Raw genomic sequence first — 20,000 nt, 5'->3', positions numbered from 1 at the left:
CGGGTGTATTGATTAGGAGAAGCCCAGGCATGTGCTTCTGATTTGGGAAGTGAAACAGCATGTCAATCTAGGGGCAGAGAGAGTCATCTTCGGCCCTGGGAGTAGGCAGATCATATAGTATAGTATGCACTTTGAGATTGTTCTTGTATTATGAAAAATGTAAATTATTATTATTATTATTATTATTGTTATTGTATAATAACAAATGTTGTCTCACAACTCCAAATTCACATCAATAATTTCCTGTGACCCCAACAACTTGATTGTGGGCTATGCTAACACATAACAATGACGTTCAAGTGTGTTCTAATGACGTACAAGAGGAGAGCTAATAGGTTGGATTTGAACCCCAAAACACTGCAACATAGGTGCAATACAAAATAAACATGTGTGTGTCTTATTAATTAAATCATAGAGGTTAGTCAGATTTTCTCAGGAAACCCCAATTTGAAATAGGGGGAACCCAAGTTTAGCAAATGCTACTGTAATGTGTCTCTCTATCTGAACTATGGAGTTTTCTGCCTGAGGGACAGCCTACACTGGTCATTGCTGCCAATCCTGTAGCCTCTCTATCTAGCTCTGTGATTGATGTGTTTCTAACTTCTCAACCTCTTGACCTCTGCTCTGAGGTCAAACACACACAGAGCCTTCTGTGTTCCTCTCAGTGACGATTTACAGCCTCTCATCACAGCTGAGGCTCCTCCAACAGGCCCCTCCTGTCCTCTCTCTCTCCCTCCTGGACACCGTGGCCAATCGCTGTGGAGCACTGGCTCCTGTCTCACTGTCAAGTGAAATAGATATATCCATCTATCTATCTTTCCACACAATAACCTCTGTCTATTCAGCTATCCATGACGTTCTCCATCTACCTACTGGTTGTGGCGAGCCCAATCTAAGCTCTAAGGAAGGGCTGGCCTCTGCCTCGGCACTGGATTCAGGGCCTGAGGGGCTCTAGTGGAGCCTCAGTATTGAATACTTGTGTTTATCTCACTAAACACAGAGCCATACTGTATATCCCTCATTCACCTCCATCCGCCTGCCTGTCTCTGTGTGTGTGATTGATTGGCCAACCGTCTGATACTGGATCTGGTCGGTGTGGTTTGGTTGCCATTACTGATGAATCAAAGAGCCAGACAAAGCAACCTCATCTCTGCCGGTGTTGACTGTGTTTGTTTACAGTAACTCATAGGTGTGTATGACGCCGGGCTGGTGGACGTGGAAAAATCGAAGGATGGGCTCCTTGTAATGCATGGAACGTCATTTGATACCATTTGAACGCGTGCGTTTGATACCCTTCCTCATTCCGTTCCATGCATTACGATGGGCCCGTCCTCCGATTTCTACCTCCACCAGCCTCCCCTGGTGTGTACGACGGTGACGATGATGGTATGGGGTACAGGAGGTTAGACCACAGCCTCAAAGAGGAGTGCTTTCCACTGACGTGTCCCGGGGCTGGTGCAGGACAGGAGTGGTCCCCTGGCAGTCGATCTGATTGGTTGAAGTGGGGAGCGTGGAGGTGAATGCTTGGCCTTCCGTCAGAAGCTGTGTCTCCTCGTCTCCCATCGTCTCAGCCTGCTGCTCAGTATCAATAATAGATGTTGTTTCCTGAAAGCAGCATCTCTGCTGATCTAAGGCACATTAGCTTCCTTTTAACCTTAAGCAGCTTTCACCTTCTCTCATACTGCTTTGCTCACTTCCATCTCTCTCTCTCTCTCTCTCTCTCTCTCTCTCTTTCTCTCTCTCTCTCTCTGTCTCTCTCTGCTCCCCCCTCTCTCTCTCCTTTTCTTTTTCTGCCCCCCCCCCCCCCCCCCTACCTCCCCCCCCCCCCCTCCCCCTCTCTCTCTGGCTCCACTAATGTTAGTGTCTGTTTATTTTATGTTACTAGTCCCTCAGGCCTCACTGTACTGCACCCGCCACTGTGGATCTATCATTTATAAGTACATTCATACATACAGTGTGCAGATTTAGTGTGTCATGATAATACTATCCTCCTTCAATGAGAAGCTGTGCCTCCATACAGAACATTCTTATGAGTTAGGTAGTGTGAATTAATTAAATAAATGTTTAGTGAGGTAAACACAAGTATTCAATACTGAGGCTCCACTAGAGCCCCTCAGGCCCTGAATCCAGTGCCGAGGCAGAGGCCAGCCCTTCCTTAGAGCTTAGATTGGGCTCGCCACAACCAGTAGGTAGATGGAGAACGTCATGGATAGCTGAATAGACAGAGGTTATTGTGTGGAAAGATAGACAGATGGATATATCTATTTCACTTGAATTAATTAATTACATTTAATTAAGTCATTAAAAAGGTTCTGTTCCAATATTGACTCAGAAGTTTCTCTTTTTCTCCACTGTTCTGCTGCTTGAGAGATCCATTGAGAGAGTGTACCCAGAGCAGCCCAGCGACACACACACACACACACACACACACACACACACACACACACACACACACACACACACACACACACACACACACACACACACACACACACACACTGCCTTATTGAGGACAAGTTGGCTGGCATTCCCTCATTCTCTCCCTCTTGAGCATAGTTCTTACAGCTCCGTCACTGTGGACAGATTAATTCATTCAGAGTTTTTTAACGACCACCCTGCATCACAATCTGCCTAGTATCTATGAGATGGATTTTTCTAAATAATATTTGTCTCTTTAATTTGCCAAGAGAGCTGTTGAGACTGTCAAGTGATTATTGTGAACACGCTATATATAGAAGTTTGTCCTCATTTATCCTTATTTCATTCACACTATTGTTTCATTCAAGACATGAGATGCTGAGATAAGAATTGTACGGATAATCCTTTAGGTCACTTTGGCACCCATACAAAGGGGATTTTTGTTCAAAGCATTCCACCTGAACATCATGTTAGGGTTAGGGTTATTATTATTTTTTTTTTCTTTTGACATTTTGAATACACGCAGATAAATAGATCATAATAGCCGTTTTTACGTGCCACAGAGAGACAGAGACACTCATACCCTGGTCCTGCATACTGCCTGGCATGGATTCTTGCCCCTCTCACCATACACCAAAAAAGGAGAGAGCCTCCCTCCAATAGTTTGTCATGTAAGGACCAGCCTGGACAAATAGCTTCCAGAGGTGGCTATCTATAGCCTAGTGCTGCCAGTACATCCCATACTTGTGAAGCCATGTCATGGGACTGACTCGTTCTCTCTCTCGCTCTCTCTCCCTCTCTCTCTCTCTCTCTCTCTCCCTCCCTCTCTCTCTCTCTCTCTCTCTCTATCTCTCTCTCCCTCTCCGTCGTCACAGTCAACGCAGCACCAAAATATTGTCCCTACTGACCGTTCCCATACTTGTGGGCTGCTGTGTTTTTTTTGTTGTGCACTGCCTTTTCCTGCCGCCATAGAGTTAGTTTGGGGTACCACCATGGGGGCAGGCATGAGGGAGAGGAAGAGGGAGATCGAGATCACAGTCAGAATGCAACCCTCAAGGACATTTGTTATTGTTGCTTTCTTTTTATAGTTAGAGAATCCGAGAGCTGGACATGGGAAGCTGACCACGTCCCACGTTATGTCAGAAGTCATTGACAGCATGTAGTCGAGGACCGGGGTAACAAAGCGGTGGGGGGTTGGAATGGTTGCGTGCTGTGCAGAAGTGCAATAAGTCTCTTACAAGTTGTCAAAGCAGGAGAACACAGTGTATTTTTCGCTGGGCATCTGTTGAGGAGAGGACATGGGAGTTCAGAATCAAAGAGGATTTGGTCAGTGAACTTTCAGGGGTCTTCACCGTGGGAGTCTGAGGATGTTCATAACGTCCAGGTGGATGAACTGGAGGTGAGAGTATAGAAATCCACCCAAAGGTGATTCTTGGAACAGGTGTCCCACTGAAAGGGTGAAGGGCAGCAGGTTCACTGAGTAGGATAAAAGTATGTCTGTCTGTCTGTCTGTCTGTCTCTCTCTCTCTCTCTCTCTCTCTCTCTCTCTCTCCCTCTCTCTTGAATACAATAAAGAGAAGGGCAAATCTCTGGGGCCATGTCGTGGAGAAATCTGCAGGGCATCACGACACAGGCCTATCCATCCACGTCTCTCTCTCTCTTTGTGTGTGGTCTGTTTCTCCCTCCCTCCTGTATTCACTTTCCCCTCATCCTCCTCCTCCTCCTCCTCCTCCTCCTCCTCTGTCTTATAAATCATTTGGCCCACAGGCATGTTGAATGGCATGCAGCAGGCATTAGAATGGCCCCTTGGGGACTGTCAGTATTGGACCAGTGTGACCAGATAGCCGACCTTGTCTCTGGTATCACAGGAATGTTTGGGACACTCTCACTGCTGCAGCTGCCCATGTCAGTATTGTTTCCCCATTAAGGTAGCTTGTAAAACATTGCCCAGCCCCTGCAGCACTAGCTTATCCTCACCAATGTTAGCTTGCTGGCTACTGTAGCTTAGCACAGTGTAAGTTCCAGTCTGGGAGTGGGAGCATAGCTAATAGCAGTAGCATTGTCCCAAGGTCTCTAATGTAGCTCTAGTAATAAGGTTGTGTACCAGGGTAAGCTCGTGGAGGGATGGCATGGGGAGGCTGGTGGAGGCAGAAATCGGAGGATGGGCTCAATGTAATGCATGCACATGTGTTTGATACCATTCCTCATTCCATTCCGTGAATTACAATGAGCCCATCCTCCGATTTCTACCTCCACCAGCCTCCCCTGTTGTGTCGGTAAATGTATTAGGCCTCTGGATACGCCAGTCACATGAAAGTTCTGAACATTGTCTGAGATGTTTTTGAGATCAAATGTCACAAAAGTTGCTGCATATTTATCAAAGAGAGATCTGTTATACCAAAGAAATAAGTTGTCATTCTCTCTAATGGTATGTTAGTTTTCCCCCCACTGTTATCTGAAATGCTGTTCATATATTATATTGTTTGTTCCTCAGGTAAGAAGATCTATTATATAGCAGGAAGTTGTAAAACTCAGAGCCAAATAAAAAAAAAGAGTAAAAGAGAATATTCAGGGGTACGCTAGGCGCTTGTTAGCGGATGACCAGAGTCTCCCTAGGGCACTATGGGGGGGGGGGGTTCTGTGTGTGTGTGCGTGTGTGTGTGTGTTTGCGTGTGTGTGTGTGTGTTTGTGTGTGTGCGCGCGTGCATGCGTGCATGCAATGATTCTAATTAAAGGGAAGCTATGACTATCCATCTGTCTGTCTGTCTATCTGTCTGTCTGTCTATCTGTCTGTCTGTCTATGTGTGAAGGCTTTTCGAGGGGATTCAGGGTGTGGTAGCAGAGCTAGTTTGATTGATGAGCGTTTGACAAGGCTGTAGTATTTACATTTTTGGAAGGGAAAAACTAAGAGGATACGCCTAACCAGCAAACTTGGTTAGGGTTAGGGTTAAGGTAGCTTTAGGGTTAGGGTTAGGGTTAGGGTTAGGGTTAAGGTAGCTTTAGGGTTAAGGATTTGGTTACGGTTAGGGTCAGCTTTAGGTTTTGACCTAGTCCAGGGGAGGCTGGTGGAGGTAGACATTGCAGGACAGGCTCATTATAATAAATGGAATGGAATGAGGATTGATACCATTCCTCATTCCATTCTATTCATTACAATGAGTCCGTCTTCCGTTTTCTACCTCCACCAGCCTCCCCTGACCTAGCCGGATACTGATCAGGAAGGTCCCTTTAGTCTCATCCCTTTGGGAAGGCCTGAGAGAGACACTCTGGATCTGAAGAGTATGACAACAGGGAGACAGTGACAAAAAGGGCTTTTTGCACACCTTTATTCTCTGTTTGACATGTGCACACCTGTATTCTCTATTCGACAGGTGCACACCTGTATTGCAGGTGCACACCTGTAACAGAATAGGAATAGAAAAAAGAGGCCTCCACACACTGGCTCTGCTTGCAAGTGTAATACACAGGTCAGGAATTTGGTTGTAGTGGGAAACAGGGGGAATGTGTTTTGGGTTGATATCTTCACTAGCCAGGCTCATGAGCTCTCATCAGCCGGGGTGTTGAAAGGCACAGACATGTTGGTGCTGTACCTACAGTACAGGGGAGGCTGGTCTCTCTCTCTCTCTCTCTCTCTCTCTCTCTCCCTCTCTATAAATACAATAAATAGAAGGGCAAATCTCTGGGGCCATGTTGTGAGAAATCTGCAGGGCATCATGACACAGGCCTATCCATCCACGCTTCTCTCTCTCTCTCTCTCTCTCTCTCTCTCTCTCTCTCTCTCTCTCTCTATATATATATATATATATATATATATATATATATATATATATATATATATTACAGTAGTATTTGTCCTGTTGAAGGATTACCCTCAAATGTCAGAAGCTACAGCACAACTCAGAGACGGCACGCTACTTTAACTAATGCCAAATCGGTGTGCCAACAATCCCCTGCGATCTCTCTCTCCCCTTTTCTGTTTCTCTCTCTCTCTCTCCCTCTCTCTCTCTCTCTCTCTCTCTCTCTTTCTCTCCCCTCTCCCTCTCTCCTCACCCCCTCTCCCCCTCGCTCCATCTCCCCTCCCCTCCTCTCTCTATCTCTCTCCCTCTTTCCAAACCAGACAAAAGAGACCAAGTCAGCCCCCTGGTTCTCAGGCTCTCACATGCTCTGTTGACGTAGGGGAGCTATATCTGGTAGCAGGCAGGTCAGTGCACTGTAAATCTGCCCCATCATGTAAGCAAACACATTTCATATGACACTGTTATTCTTAGATGTGACATGAGATGGGAGAGATGTCAGTGAGCTGTCATGATGAAGGACGAGTTGGACGTACTGTACAGTATTGAAATATCACAACACAACACACAATCACGCAATGAGTGATTTTGACTCTTTGACTTCTATGGGCTTCTACGACCCTTTGCTATTCACTGTAGAATCAGTTGTGAGATTTCATCTGTGTTTGCTGTGAATCATTGCATTGTTTCTCATGACAGGAAGGGCTAATGGATGACGGTGAGCCATTTCATGTGGGTTGACGAACTGCATGCACTAAACAAACTGTAAACAGCCTCTGATGAGGGGCAGGGGAAGCCTGGTTTCTAGCCGCCTGTTTATAATGTAATATTCATCCTAGCTGCTCATCAGGGCCCTGCTGAATCCAGTGGAGGCTGGTGGATGTAGAAATTGGAGGACAGGCCCATTGTAATGCATGGAATGGAATGAGGAATGTTATCAAACACAATACCATTCCTCATTTCATTCCATGCATTAAAATGAGCCCATCATGCAGCAGTGCAACAAACTGCTTGGTATGCAGTTTATATATTTTCTTTATCACCGGTTCAGCCTTGTAGAGGCAGTCTCTAGGTCGAGGGGGGGGGGGGCTGGTGGATGGATAGAGAACTCCCTGTCTCTGCTAGCAGACAGTATATTCCTACCTGCTCTCTTCCTCTCCCCTCTCCCTCTCCCCTCTTCCTCTCCTTCTCCCCTCTTCCTGTCCCTCTCCCCTCTCCCTCTTTCTCTCTGCTCTTCCTCCCCTCTCTTCCTCTCCCTTCTTCCTCTCCCCTCTTTCTCACCCCTCTTCCGCAGCATCTGGGAGAGGAACATTTAGGCAGGTGGGAGGCAGGTGAAGCTCTGTCAGTCGCCTGAGTCAAAACACATTCCATGCTTTGAAGAAACAGTGCCATATCTCTTCTACCTGTCTAGCTGCTGCTCTTTGTCTTGGCTGGTGTGTGTGTGTGTGTGTGTGTGTGTGTGTGTGTGTGTGTGTGTGTGTGTGTGTGTGTGTGTGTGTGTGTGTGTGTGTGTGTGTAGGCGAGGTGAGAAAGATGCGTAGCAGCTGGAGGGTCTAACTAAACCCAGCTGGGAATGAGACAGGAACCTTGGCGAATCTTTGTTATGGTGCTGGTCGGCAGGAGTTATGTCTACAAATCAAAGCCTTTTGTGTAATTAAGCCTGCTTTGTGGTCCTCTTCTCTGTGAAGTGTCTTTGAATATAATTAGAGGATTGTTTGTTTAAATGTTATCTGTGCATCACTGTCTGATGTGCTCTTGCATACCTTAGGACAGCTGCGTCACCTCCATGCTTCTGTGAAGGAAGACACCATCAAGCACTAGTTGCCCCACAGGCACAGATCTAGGTTCAGCTTACTCCCCATAAATCCCAAATGTATCTAATAGAAGGGGGAAAAAACTGACCCTGGATCAATGCCTCAGGACATCATCCATTTACCTTCCTCTGTAAAGGCTCCACAAAGTCTCTGCTCTGAGCTGTTGTCTGCTCTGTGAGGAGTGTGTCAACACTTAGACATAATCACTGGTGTTGTTAGACTCACTGCAGACGCCTGTCCCACTCATTAGTCTTAATCAGCCAATCACGGAGCTGAAGGCGCTTGATTCGTAGGCATGCGTCTGTGTCTGTCTGTCTGTCTGGATGTGTAAATCTGTTTTCCAAGCAAATGTGTGAATCCCTTTTCTAAGCAATCTTAATGTGTCTAGCCTAGGCTAGATAATCACATTTCAGTCACAATTACCTTAGAAGTACTTATTAGAAGTATTTAATGTCACAATGAAGGGGGTATTTTTTTTAGACTTGTGGCTGACATCAAGCAGTGTGTTTATATCTGAGGTGACTACCTACAGTATGTGAAAGAGTGCCTCTAAGGAGTCTTCATTCCACATCATGGGTACACAGTATAACCCTGTTTACAGAGGCATTTACTGGTAATTTAGCGGGACTGGGGAGGCTGGTGGGAGTAGAAAACAGGGAGGCTGGGGAGGCTGGTGGGAGTAGAAAACGGAGGATGGGCTCACTATGATGCATGGAATGGAATGAGGAATGCTATCAAACACATGCATTACAATGAGCCCGTCCTCCGATTTCTACCTCCACTGGCCTCCACTAGTTGTCTGTGTAAACTGTGCTGGAACAGGGCACCACTAAACCTTGTCCTGCTCCAGACCTATATGTGGGACAAGGGGCACGGCTCCTCTCACACTCTGGCCTCTCCCCCTCCCTCCCCACTCATTATCAACTACAGGCCAATGTAAGGGGCCTCTTCTGGTACACACACACACACACACACACACACACACACACACACACATCCCCACTTCTCCCTGTAGAACCACGTGGAGGAGGCCCAGTAATGACTACACCCCCCCCTTCCTTTCCCTCCCCAGCAGCCAAGACTCACGCTGGCTACAGATGTTCCCAGTTAGGGAAGGAGAGCCACCACTAGGTTAAACCCACTCTCTCCAGGTAAAAACACACACTGGAGCAGGGAGCCAGGGACATACTGAGAGGTTGAGGAGGAGGTAAAGCTCTCACAGCACCCGGCGGTCGTTGGCACTCACATCAGTGTTTCTGTCATAATGATTGAGGTCTCTGTTCAGTCGGCATCGGTTCATATCTGCTGTGTCATCATCAGGCATAATCGATGGTGAGAAGTATTGGACTGTCAGGTTTACAGATTGACCTTGCTAATACATGCTGTGTTTGTGTCTGTGTGTGTGCGTGTGCGTGTGTTTATGTGTTTGTGTGTTTGTGTGTGTGTGTGTGTGTGTGTGTGTTTGTGTGTGTGTGTGTGTGTGTGTTTGTGTGTGTGTGTGTAGGTGTGTGTTTGTGTGTGCGTGTGTTTTTGGTTTTGGGGTATGGCTGGCTACAATACCTCGGCCCTCCCTTCTGTGGCCGCTATTAGAGGGGCTTTTCACATGTTGTAGTATTGCGACCCCGACCCCCACCCCCTAACCTCACCCCTCCTCTCCCTGTCCCTAGGTAGATGGGAGGTTCAGAGTGCGTCAGCGCTGTTGTCCTGATGTTGCTAATGCACAGGAAATGTCTTTGTCAGAGCAGCTAATGTGATTTCTGAAGTAGGAAAGCATCCTTCTAGCTCCATTAGCTGCTCTGGGCCAGCCAGGGAAAGAGGCTGGGGCGGTGGGAAGGGGGGTGGAGGTGGGAGGGGGGGTGGAGGTGTGAGCTGTGCATGAAGAAACAGGTTTTCAGATTTTCTTTTCATTTTATTCTAAGCAGGATGTTGAGTATGGCGGATTGACGAATGTCAAACATACTGTATAAGCATCCGCAACACGCTGCACGATGCCGTGACACTTCAACACAGCATAACAACCTAGAAGCTATAGGAGATGTCTACTTTTCACATTGTAAAAGGGTCAAATGTGTGTTATGGGCTGTCGAGGCCTCCTACGATGCATCACACTGTGAGACCCTTGAAGGGGGAAAACCAGTGGTTCCTCTGTGTGTGAGAGAGAGAGGGAACACTGGGGTACTATACCGTCTGTAAATCGAGCCTTTCTTCCCTCCCGAGGGTGACAGGCTGGAATGCAGCACATTAATAAGGACATGGGTGGGCTCTCAGAATTCCTCTCATAGCATCTCTCCCTCTCCTTTCACCATTATCACCATGCCCGACCCAGCTCCCACCACTATGCCAGGCAGCTGTGTGTGTGTGTGAGTGTGTGTGTGAGTGTGAGTGTGAGTGTGAGTGTGAGTGTGAGTGTGAGTGTGAGTGTGAGTGTGAGTGTGTGTGTGTGTGTGTGTGTGTGTGTGAGTGTGAGTGTGTGTGTGAGTGTGAGTGTGTGAGTGTGAGTGTGAGTGTGAGTGTGAGTGTGAGTGTGAGTGTGAGTGTGCGTGTGCGTGTGCGTGTGAGCGTGAGCGTGAGCGTGTGCGTGTGCGTGTGCGTGTGTGTGTATCATATTCATAGCTAGCTTTTGTAGACTGCAGTACAACTGACGTCCGTGTGTGTGTGTGTCTGCAGGGTGGGCCGATGTGGAGGTCAACATGGAAGACAGAGTGGAGGTGTCCCGGGGAGACCAGGCTCACATCAACTGTATGTTCACCTCTTCAGACAGGATAGGAGGGGTGATGATCCAGTGGTACATTGTAAGTGTCGTGTCACATACACACACACACACACACACACACACACACACACACACACACACACACACACACACACACACACAGATAGACAGACAGACAGACAGACACACACACACACACACACACACACACACACACACACACATACTAACAAGCTCCACACTGTTTTCCTATTGGTCAGTAGATGACACACAGTTTTCCTATTGGTCGGTAGATGACGCACAGCAACGTCAGGCAGAGGATCTACTACCGGGACAGCGCTACGGAGGTCGTGGACCGGGGCACGCCCCTCACGGACCGGATCAGCGTTAACGGGACAGCAGAGAACGGTGAACTTGTCCTGACCATCAGAGACGTGGAGCTGACGGATGAGCTGGAGTTCATCTGTCAAGTCAGCTTGCAGACTGGCGGGATCAGCGAGGGACGCACTCAGCTAAGGGTGTTTGGTACGAGACCGAGAGCCTGATTCACAAAGGGTGGAATCCTGACCTTGAGATCTGTGCACGTAACTCCAACATTTGCGTAAATCCTGCATTCATTTCAATGGGAAATTTGCGGTGTGATTTAATTTACACGCGTGAAGATCTGGAGTTAGGATTCTGTGTCTTGCAACACTGGTGGAGGTAAAAATCGGAGGGCGGGCTCATTGTAAAGAATGGAATGGTTTCAAACACGTGTGTGTGTGTTTGATACCAATCCCTTATTCCATTCCATGCATTAAAATGAGCCCATCTCCGATTGACCACCTCCACCAACCCCCACTGATCCCAATGTCATAGAGTGTCACACCTTTCTTCTTACATGATGTCATGATTTCACAGCGACGCCTCAGTACCCCACCATTGAAAGCGTGGACGTGGGGATCTCCGTCACCAGCGACACCCCATCCAAGGTAAAACCCCGCTGCTGCTGCTACAGCTGTCACTCACAACTTCAGCCTATGACAGTAGAGGAGAGAGAGAACACATGATTAGGGTCCTGAGGAATTCTTGACTTGTTTTTTATCTTGTAGTACCATCCCCTAGTACCAAGAGGGCGACATACAGTAGCGACCTCTAAAACCATGTATTGATACACCGGTTGCAGACCTATAATACAATAATTGAACCAGAATGCATATAAACTTCTCTTTTAACAATGTTATAACATTATTCCAATAAGCACATTTTAAGTAAAGTGTGAAAATCTGTTGCTAATTTTCTAGAGTTTAACGTCACATGCAGCAGCCTTGAGGATAAACATTGAATTACATGTTGAAAGAATTTCTCAGGTCCTTTAACAAGATGCGTGAACGTGCACTGACCTTTGACCTTTCACGCCACTTACTGTATATCTGTCCTCCAGATAGGGACGTGTGAAGCTAAGAACGGCTACCCCAAGCCCAATATCACATGGTACCGTGACCAGACCCCTCTACAGACCCAACCTGATGGTGAGAACAGACAACCATGGAAATTTGATTTCCTGGCATACTCTCCTCCGTCCTACACTCTTTTCCTACTCAAACTATAGAGTAATTATAACATTTCCTACACAAAACTATCGGAGGAGAAGATCTAGGCTCCTCCACAATGCTTTTTGAGGAGGAGAGTGGAGGACGAAGGAGAGGACTCGAGCAATCAAGTTTCTAACAACAGAAGGGGCCATGGACCTATAGAGGCATAACAACCATCTAACCCTATATCCACTGTTTTACTCTTCCTACTCAAAGATTCAGCTAGCAACATGTAAACATGGAACAAAAGTATTTCTGAAGCGGTGAAATGCAGATTTATTTACAGGTGATAGCAGATTGTAGAGGTGATTTCAGTTACAGTCTACATTCACAAGCAACTAACTGAGGTTCTTCCATGTGCTCTCTCTCTCTCTCTCTCTCTCTCTCTCTCTCTCTCTCTCTCTCTCTCTCTCTCTCTCTCTCTGTATGTGTCTGTGTGTATGTGTGTGTCAGAGGTGAGTGTGGTTTCCTCGACCACTACGGAGTCCAGTGGCCTATTCACAGTCCAGAGTCACCTGCACATGAAGGTGGTGGAGAAGGACAAGGATGCTCATTTCTACTGCGAGGTCAGCTACTTTGTCCCTTGGGCGACCAAAATGATCGATACCGCCGCCATCAACATCACTGTCCACTGTGAGTCACAAACATACACACACACACATACACACACACACACACACACACACACACACACACACACACACACAGACACACACACACACACACACACACACACACACACACACACACACACACACACACACACACACACACACACACACACACACAAGCCTCACTTTCTGTGAGTTCACAGTTTCATTTGTAACCAACAGGATGATCCTACAAAAACAGTTACATGCCTTTGAAAACACACAAACCATGTCCATGCCATCTATAATCTTGTCCAGTCTGAATCATGTTCTTTAAGAATGATAGTCCTCTCCTCTCCTCTGCCTCAGACCCGTCAACATACACTAAAGTGTGGGTGGAGTCACCACAGGGAGGTGTCAAAGAAGGGGATACAGTTGAGATTCGTTGCCAAGTCGACGGGAATCCTCCACCACCTCTCTCCTTTAAGCATAATGGGGTAAGGAGAAGAAGCACTCCTTTGTGTCCAACAGTGGAGGCTGGTGGAGGTAGAAATCGGAGGACAGACTCATTTGTAATGCATGGAATGGAATGAGGAAAGATGTCAAAAAACGTATTCCTCAGTGCGTCCGTGCATGCGTGGCTGTCTGTTTGTCCGTCTGTCTGTTTGTCTTTCTCTGTCTGTCTGTCTGTCTGTCTGTCTGTCTTTCTCTGTCTGTCTGTCTGTCTGTCTGTCTGTCTTTCTCTGTCTGTCTGTCTTTCTCTGTCTGTCTGTCTGTCTGTCTGTCTGTCTGTCTGTCTGTCTGTGAAAATACTGTCTACAACACCTTTCTCTTCTTGTCTATAGAAAGAGATCAACTCAGACCTGAACAGTTTGGTTATAAAGGAAGTGACACGTTTGAACAACGGCGTTTATGAGTGTGTGTCGCTGGACCTGGACACATACCTGGAGTTATCGAATGAAATAAACCTTGTGGTTAACTGTGAGTTACATCATCTTCTAGTACAGCAGGGGTTCCCAAACTTGTTTGTCTCGTGACCCCAAATTGACATCAATAATTAACTGTGACCTCAACAACTTGATTGCGGGATTTGCCAACATCATAATGACATCTAAGTGTATTCCAATCGCCTAAAAGATGCTCTAATTGGTTGGATTTGAACCCCAAAACACTTTAATATAGGCTTCAGATGCAATACACAGACAATGTTTGTCTTCATACAAAATAAAAATATGTGTGTCTTATTTATCAAATCATAGAGGTTAGTTTGATTTTCTCTGGGGCCCCCACATGGGTTCCTGACCCCAAATTTGGGATACAGAGGGTCACTTAGATATATTATATCATATAATTTCTATGAGTCACATTAATAGGACCAATAGGACTAATAGGACTGTCTTTTCAGTCGTACAGCCCTCCAGTCCTAGTGGGACACTGAAGCATGCTGTTAGAGTACAGTTGCTTGTCAAAGGTAGTGTTGTCTAGATCAGTGGAGGCTGGTGGAGGTAGAAATTGGAGGATGGGCTAATTGTAATGCATGGAATGGAATGAGGAATGGTATCAAACATATGTGTCTCTGCAGATCTGGAACCTGCTGTAGTGCTCCCTAAAGAGACGCATGTGATGTCACTGGGGGAGGAGCTGGTAGCCACCTGTAACGCCCTGTCCTCCCTCCAAACAGACACTATCTGGTTCAAGGTAGGTCAGTCAACACACACGTGCAGGGGCATGTACAGACAGACAGACAAACACACACACACACACACACACACACACACACACACACACACACACACACACACACACACACACACACACACACAGTTAGTACAGAGCTACATGGGAGTGCCTAGATAGATTACAGGTCTTTGTCTTAATACATGTAGCTAGCTTTACATTTAGGTGTGTGTGTGTGTGTGTGTGTGTGTGTGTGTGTGTGTGTGTGTGTGTGTGTGTGTGTGTGTAGAACGGAGAGCAGGTTGCCGAGGGCCACAAGATGACGTTGAAGGATGCTGACTATGACACAGCAGGGATGTATGTGTGTATGGTGACGGTCCCCACGCTGGAGGGACTGGAGACCAGCGGAACGCTAAATGTTCTGGTACAGGGTGAGACCCCTCCGTCAAATTAAAAAAACATAGTTCACAGAATAGTACTTTCACAATTAAAGTATGATCAAGAGTTCTGTATTGTCTCTTTTTTCACTCTCTCTGTCTCTCTCTCTCTCTCTCTCTCTCTGTCTCTCTCTCTCTCTCTCTCTCTCTCTCTCTCTGCCACCTCTCTCTCTGGCCCCCTCTCTCTCTGGCCCCCTCTCTCTCTGCCCCCCCCCCCCCCCCCCCTCCTTCCCCCAGGTCCCCCAGAGATCAAGAAGGCACCTGACTCAGCCCTGGAGCAGGGCATGGACACGTCTGTCAACCTGAGCTGCTACGCAACAGGACACCCCGCCCCCATCATCACCTGGACCACCTCAGATGAACAGGTAGATCAGTCAGAGACAGAATACTACCGGACACAGGGACTCCGACTGGCCACATTATTGCGTTTTTCTGTGTCACTCACGTCACGCACATATCTGTGCGTCCTTCATTGCGCAGCAATTATCTGATTGAAAAAACGTTCTTTTGTGAACCAGTCAACCTCTCAACTATTTGATCACTGTTGATGTTTGTGATTCTGTCGGTCAAACTCTTATCTACTGTGTACTCCCTCACTGTCTGTCTGTCTGTCCACCTGCCTGTCCACCTGTCTGTCCGCCTGTCTGTCCGCCTGTCCGCCTGTCTGTCTGTATGTCTGTCTGTCAGGTCCTGAAGGAGGTGTCATACAGACAGCTAGACGGTGGAGTTCTCAGTGTGGTGAGTGTCAAAGTGACCTCTGACATCACTGCATACTGTAACGCCACCAACAACTTTGGATCGGACACCACGTCCTTCAGCATCAAAGCCAGTGAGTTTGAGTTCTCCCTCTCCTATCTTCTCCTCTCCTCTCAATGTGTGTGTATGTGTGTGTGTGTGTGTGTGTGTGTGTGTGTGTGTGGTCTTTGTCTTAATACATGTAGCTAGCTTTACATTGTATGTGTGTGTGTGTGTGTGTGTTTGTGTGAGTGTGTGAGTGTGTGTGTGTGTGTGTGTGTGTGTGTGTGTGTGTGTGTGTTTGTGTGTGTATGCTCGTGTGTGTGTGCACATGTGTGCGTTTGTGTGTGTTGTATTGTTTGCCCTCCTAACCTAGTGTGTTAACATGGGGTGTCCCTCTCCCTCTCCCTCTCCCTGTTTTCAGTTCCCCATACTACCTCCTCTGCTACCACAACTACAGGTAAGATAACACCACTGTACACCTGGGACATTATAACATTGTCATGGCATTAAAGGGGCAATCTGGGATTTAAACAACAACAAAGCGGTCTCCCCGCCACATTTTTGGTTAACAGCTGAGAGATGGGGCTGGAGAAATGTAATCACTCTCAAATTCATAGACAGAGCTATGGATGCACGGACTGATCATCCATGAGATCAAAAAGATAGTTTTAACCATGTTTTGAAGCTATACAGTGTTTCTTTAGAATTACACTGTTTACAAAACGGAGTAAAACAAGCCTGTATGTTGGGTTCTGGTGGGGTAAAACAGTTGAACCAAGCTCATGAGGCATTTATATGTTATGTTCTTCAAGAATCAATGGCTATATGTCATTCATTTAAAAGTCAAAAAATGTATGCACCAATCCCAGATTGCCACTTTAAGGAGTTAATATTGTTCATAGACACATTGTGCATATAGTACTCATCAGCACTGCTCATCAGCACTGCATTGTCAGATTTCTCTCTGGTTTGTAGCTTACTGGTTTGTAGTTTACTGGTTTGCCCTTTTCTCTGTGTGAGTCAGACAGAAAGAATGAGAGAGAGAGAGAGAGAGAGAGAGAGAGAGAGAGAGAGAGAGAGAGAGAGAGAGAGAGAGAGAGAGAGAGAGAGAGAGAGAGAGAGAGAGAGGGGGGGGGGGGGGAATGCGACATTTTAGTGAATACCAAATTGTAGTAATTACCAAACTGGCTCATTAAAGGCTCTTTATGGCCGCATTAAGGGTTACACTGATGAGGGCTGTTATGGTTGAGAACCATTTTATTGACTAATTGCGGCTGGAGCTATTTTATTTTCCATGTGTTGATTCCTTATATAATAGCTGTTGTAACAGGCCTTCATCTGGTCTCTTGATAAGAAATGTAATTCAATGGAATTATTTATTATAGTTTAGATCATATTGAGGGATGTTGTCATAAGTAAGTGACGGTATTTAGCCGTGCAGCCACACAGAGAAGAGAAGAGAGGAGAGAGAGGAGGTGTGTGTGTGTGTGTGTGTGTGTGTGTGTGTGAGTGTGAGTGTGTGTGAGTGTGTGTGTGTGTGAGTGTGTGTGAGTGTGTGTGAGTGTGAGTGTGAGTGTGTGTGGGGTAACAGTAGAAGGCTGTGATGGTTAAAGTGCTCTCAGGCCATCTCCTGACTTCTATTACGTACCTCAGAGCACCGCTGGCTAACGGCTAACGTCATGCCAGGAAATCTAACGCTGCTCTGAGGGAAAACCCTGATCTGTAGGGTCACTCTCTTTCTTCTTTCCTGCTAAATGAGATTAAACAGCTCCTGGAAATGACAGGTGTGTTTAGCCCAGAGTCTTCCTACGCCTGCATGACACTGTATCTATCTACCTATCTATCTATCTACCTATCTACCTATCTATCTATCTATCTATCTATCTATCTATCTATCTATCTATCTATCTATCTATCTATCTATCTATCTATCTATCTATCTATCTATCTATCTACCTACCTACCTACCTACCTACCTACCTACCTACCTACCTACCTACCTACCTACCTACCTACCTACCTACCTACCTACCTACCTACCTACCTACCTACCTACCTATCTACCTACCTACCTACCTACCTACCTACCTACCTACCTACCTACCTACCTACCTACCTACCTACCTATCTATCTATCTATCTATCTATCTATCTATCTATCTATCTATCTATCTATCATCTATCTATCTATCTATCTATCTATCTATCTATCTATCTATCTATCTGTGCCTTTATAAGCTACATGATTACGTTCATCCAGGGACGCGCAAAGACTTATTTAAGGGCAGGTGCTTTTTAACCAAAAAGGGCACAATGGGAGAGGGTGTGTAAAAAAACAACAACATCCAGGAGGGCAGAGGTTTTGCCCTCTTTTGCCCCCCTGGGTTCATATGGTGGCTGTTCTATACTCTCTGGGTAACTGTGTCCCTGCTGTCTGTCTCAGTAACTGTGTCCCTGCTGTCTGTCTCAGTAACTGTGTCCCTGCTGTCTGTCTCAGTAACTGTGTCCCTGCTGTCTGTCTCAGTAACTGTGTCCCTGCTGTCTGTCTCAGTAACTGTGTCCCTGCTGTCTGTCTCAGTAACTGTGTCCCTGCTGTCTGTCTCAGTAGCTGTGTCCCTGCTGTCTGTCTCAGTATTACCACCTGAAACAGCTCCCCCTCCGAAGAAAGTCACCAAAGGTTTGTGCCTAATGTTCCCAGTCCATTGGTATTAACTCCCGTCCATCCCCCCACCAACCACATATTGTGCACTTGAGATGGCTGCTTTCACCATCCACACACACACACACACACACACACACACACACACACACACACACACACACACACACACAGACACACACACACACACACACAGACACACACACACACACAGACACACACACACACACCACACACACACACACACACACACACACACTGCCTGGACTGCACGCCTCTCAACCTCCTCCACTCTCACACACGGCATCCTGGATCTTCTCTCTCTCTCTCCCTCCCTCCCTCCCTCTCTCTCTCTCTCTCTCTCTCCCTCTCTCTCTCTCTCTCTCTCTCTCTCTCTCTCTCTCTCTCTCTCTCTCTGTCATGCCGCCTCCTAGCTCAAGCCTCCCTGACAGAGCAGAGCAGATTAGCACTGGGAATAGGGATGTCCTGTCCTCACTGATCTTTACGCCCCGTTAAAGGTCCCATCTACGATGAACTGACCACAAAACTATTGGCCTGGTCGTCATCGCTACAAGGAGAAAACCCGGAGGACGGCCTGTAATGCATGGAACGGAATGAGGAATGGTATCAAACACATATCAGAAAAAGAAAAGAGAGCCAAACACTCTTGCTGCGATGCGGTTATTTTATTCAACCAACATTTCTGGGAGCAAGCTTGGTTTCATCTCAATCAGAAACACATTACCATACCTCATCCCGTTCCATCCCAATGAGCCCGATCATTTCTCCATCCACCAGCCACCACTGATCACACACCCTGTGCATGCGATGCACTTCTTTATGAATGATGCTACTGTACACACCAGTGGAGGCAGGGCGGTAGTAGAAATCGGAGGATGGGCTCATTGTAATACATGGAATGGATTGAGGAATGGATCAAAACCATCTCATGCATTACAATGAGCCCGTCCTCCGATGTCTACCTCCACCAGCCCCTACTGGTGCACACGCGACTGCTCTGAATGGTGCTGTGTCACCCTCTGATGCTGCACGACACTGCCTGTTTCATCTGCACCCCTCATTGTCTTGCACGCACTCTCTCCCGCTGAACGAACAATGAATGACCCGCGGTTGCCTGCACCTCTGTTTCTCTGCCACCAGAGGGCAGCGGAGTCATCATTGCTGTCATCATCATCTGTATCCTGGTGCTGGCCATCCTGGGCAGTGTTCTCTACTTCCTCTACAAGAAGGGCAAGATCCCCTGTGGACGTTCGGGCAAGCAAGACCTGTGAGTCTCTCTCTCTCCCTCTCCCACCAGAGTGGTATATTAGAAAAGTGTGTGCCAATGAGCTTCAAATAGTTCCTTATAGTTTCCTGGTGAAACTTCCTGATTTACCCAATATTGTATTTTTTTTTACTGGACTAACAACTGGTTGCCTGGCAACATGCTCTGTTGGTATAATGGTATATAACTATTTGTTGCTGGCCAATCGAAAACGCTTCACAGGCGCCACTCTTCCTAATAGAACACTCTGTCTCCCACCACCTCTGATAAGGGGGCTTCTTGTGATTGATATGAGAACATT

General features: G+C 46.8%; 1 protein-coding gene across 1 annotated transcript in view; it reads left to right on the top strand.

Moving 5' to 3' along the window:
• The window catches only part of LOC310822412 (cell surface glycoprotein MUC18-like), a gene marked incomplete at its 3' end in the record, with an annotated part of 32,917 nt that overhangs the window by 11,276 nt on the left and 1,641 nt on the right, over nucleotides 1-20,000 (top strand). Inside the window, exons 2-15 of the mRNA XM_083694750.1 lie at nucleotides 10,694-10,818; nucleotides 11,033-11,264; nucleotides 11,640-11,710; nucleotides 12,163-12,250; nucleotides 12,767-12,946; nucleotides 13,273-13,400; nucleotides 13,749-13,884; nucleotides 14,486-14,601; nucleotides 14,870-15,011; nucleotides 15,255-15,382; nucleotides 15,705-15,846; nucleotides 16,177-16,212; nucleotides 18,388-18,432; nucleotides 19,576-19,702. Coding sequence (XP_083550876.1) covers nucleotides 10,694-10,818; nucleotides 11,033-11,264; nucleotides 11,640-11,710; nucleotides 12,163-12,250; nucleotides 12,767-12,946; nucleotides 13,273-13,400; nucleotides 13,749-13,884; nucleotides 14,486-14,601; nucleotides 14,870-15,011; nucleotides 15,255-15,382; nucleotides 15,705-15,846; nucleotides 16,177-16,212; nucleotides 18,388-18,432; nucleotides 19,576-19,702 — 1,696 coding nt within the window. The remainder of the gene's footprint in view (nucleotides 1-10,693; nucleotides 10,819-11,032; nucleotides 11,265-11,639; nucleotides 11,711-12,162; nucleotides 12,251-12,766; nucleotides 12,947-13,272; nucleotides 13,401-13,748; nucleotides 13,885-14,485; nucleotides 14,602-14,869; nucleotides 15,012-15,254; nucleotides 15,383-15,704; nucleotides 15,847-16,176; nucleotides 16,213-18,387; nucleotides 18,433-19,575; nucleotides 19,703-20,000) is intronic.

This window comes from Argentina silus (assembly GCF_951799395.1).
Source record: "Argentina silus genome assembly, chromosome: X".
NCBI classification, from domain to species: domain Eukaryota; kingdom Metazoa; phylum Chordata; class Actinopteri; order Argentiniformes; family Argentinidae; genus Argentina; species Argentina silus.
The sequence above is the reverse complement of the archived record's forward strand: the minus strand, read 5'-3'. Positions and strand labels throughout refer to the sequence as shown.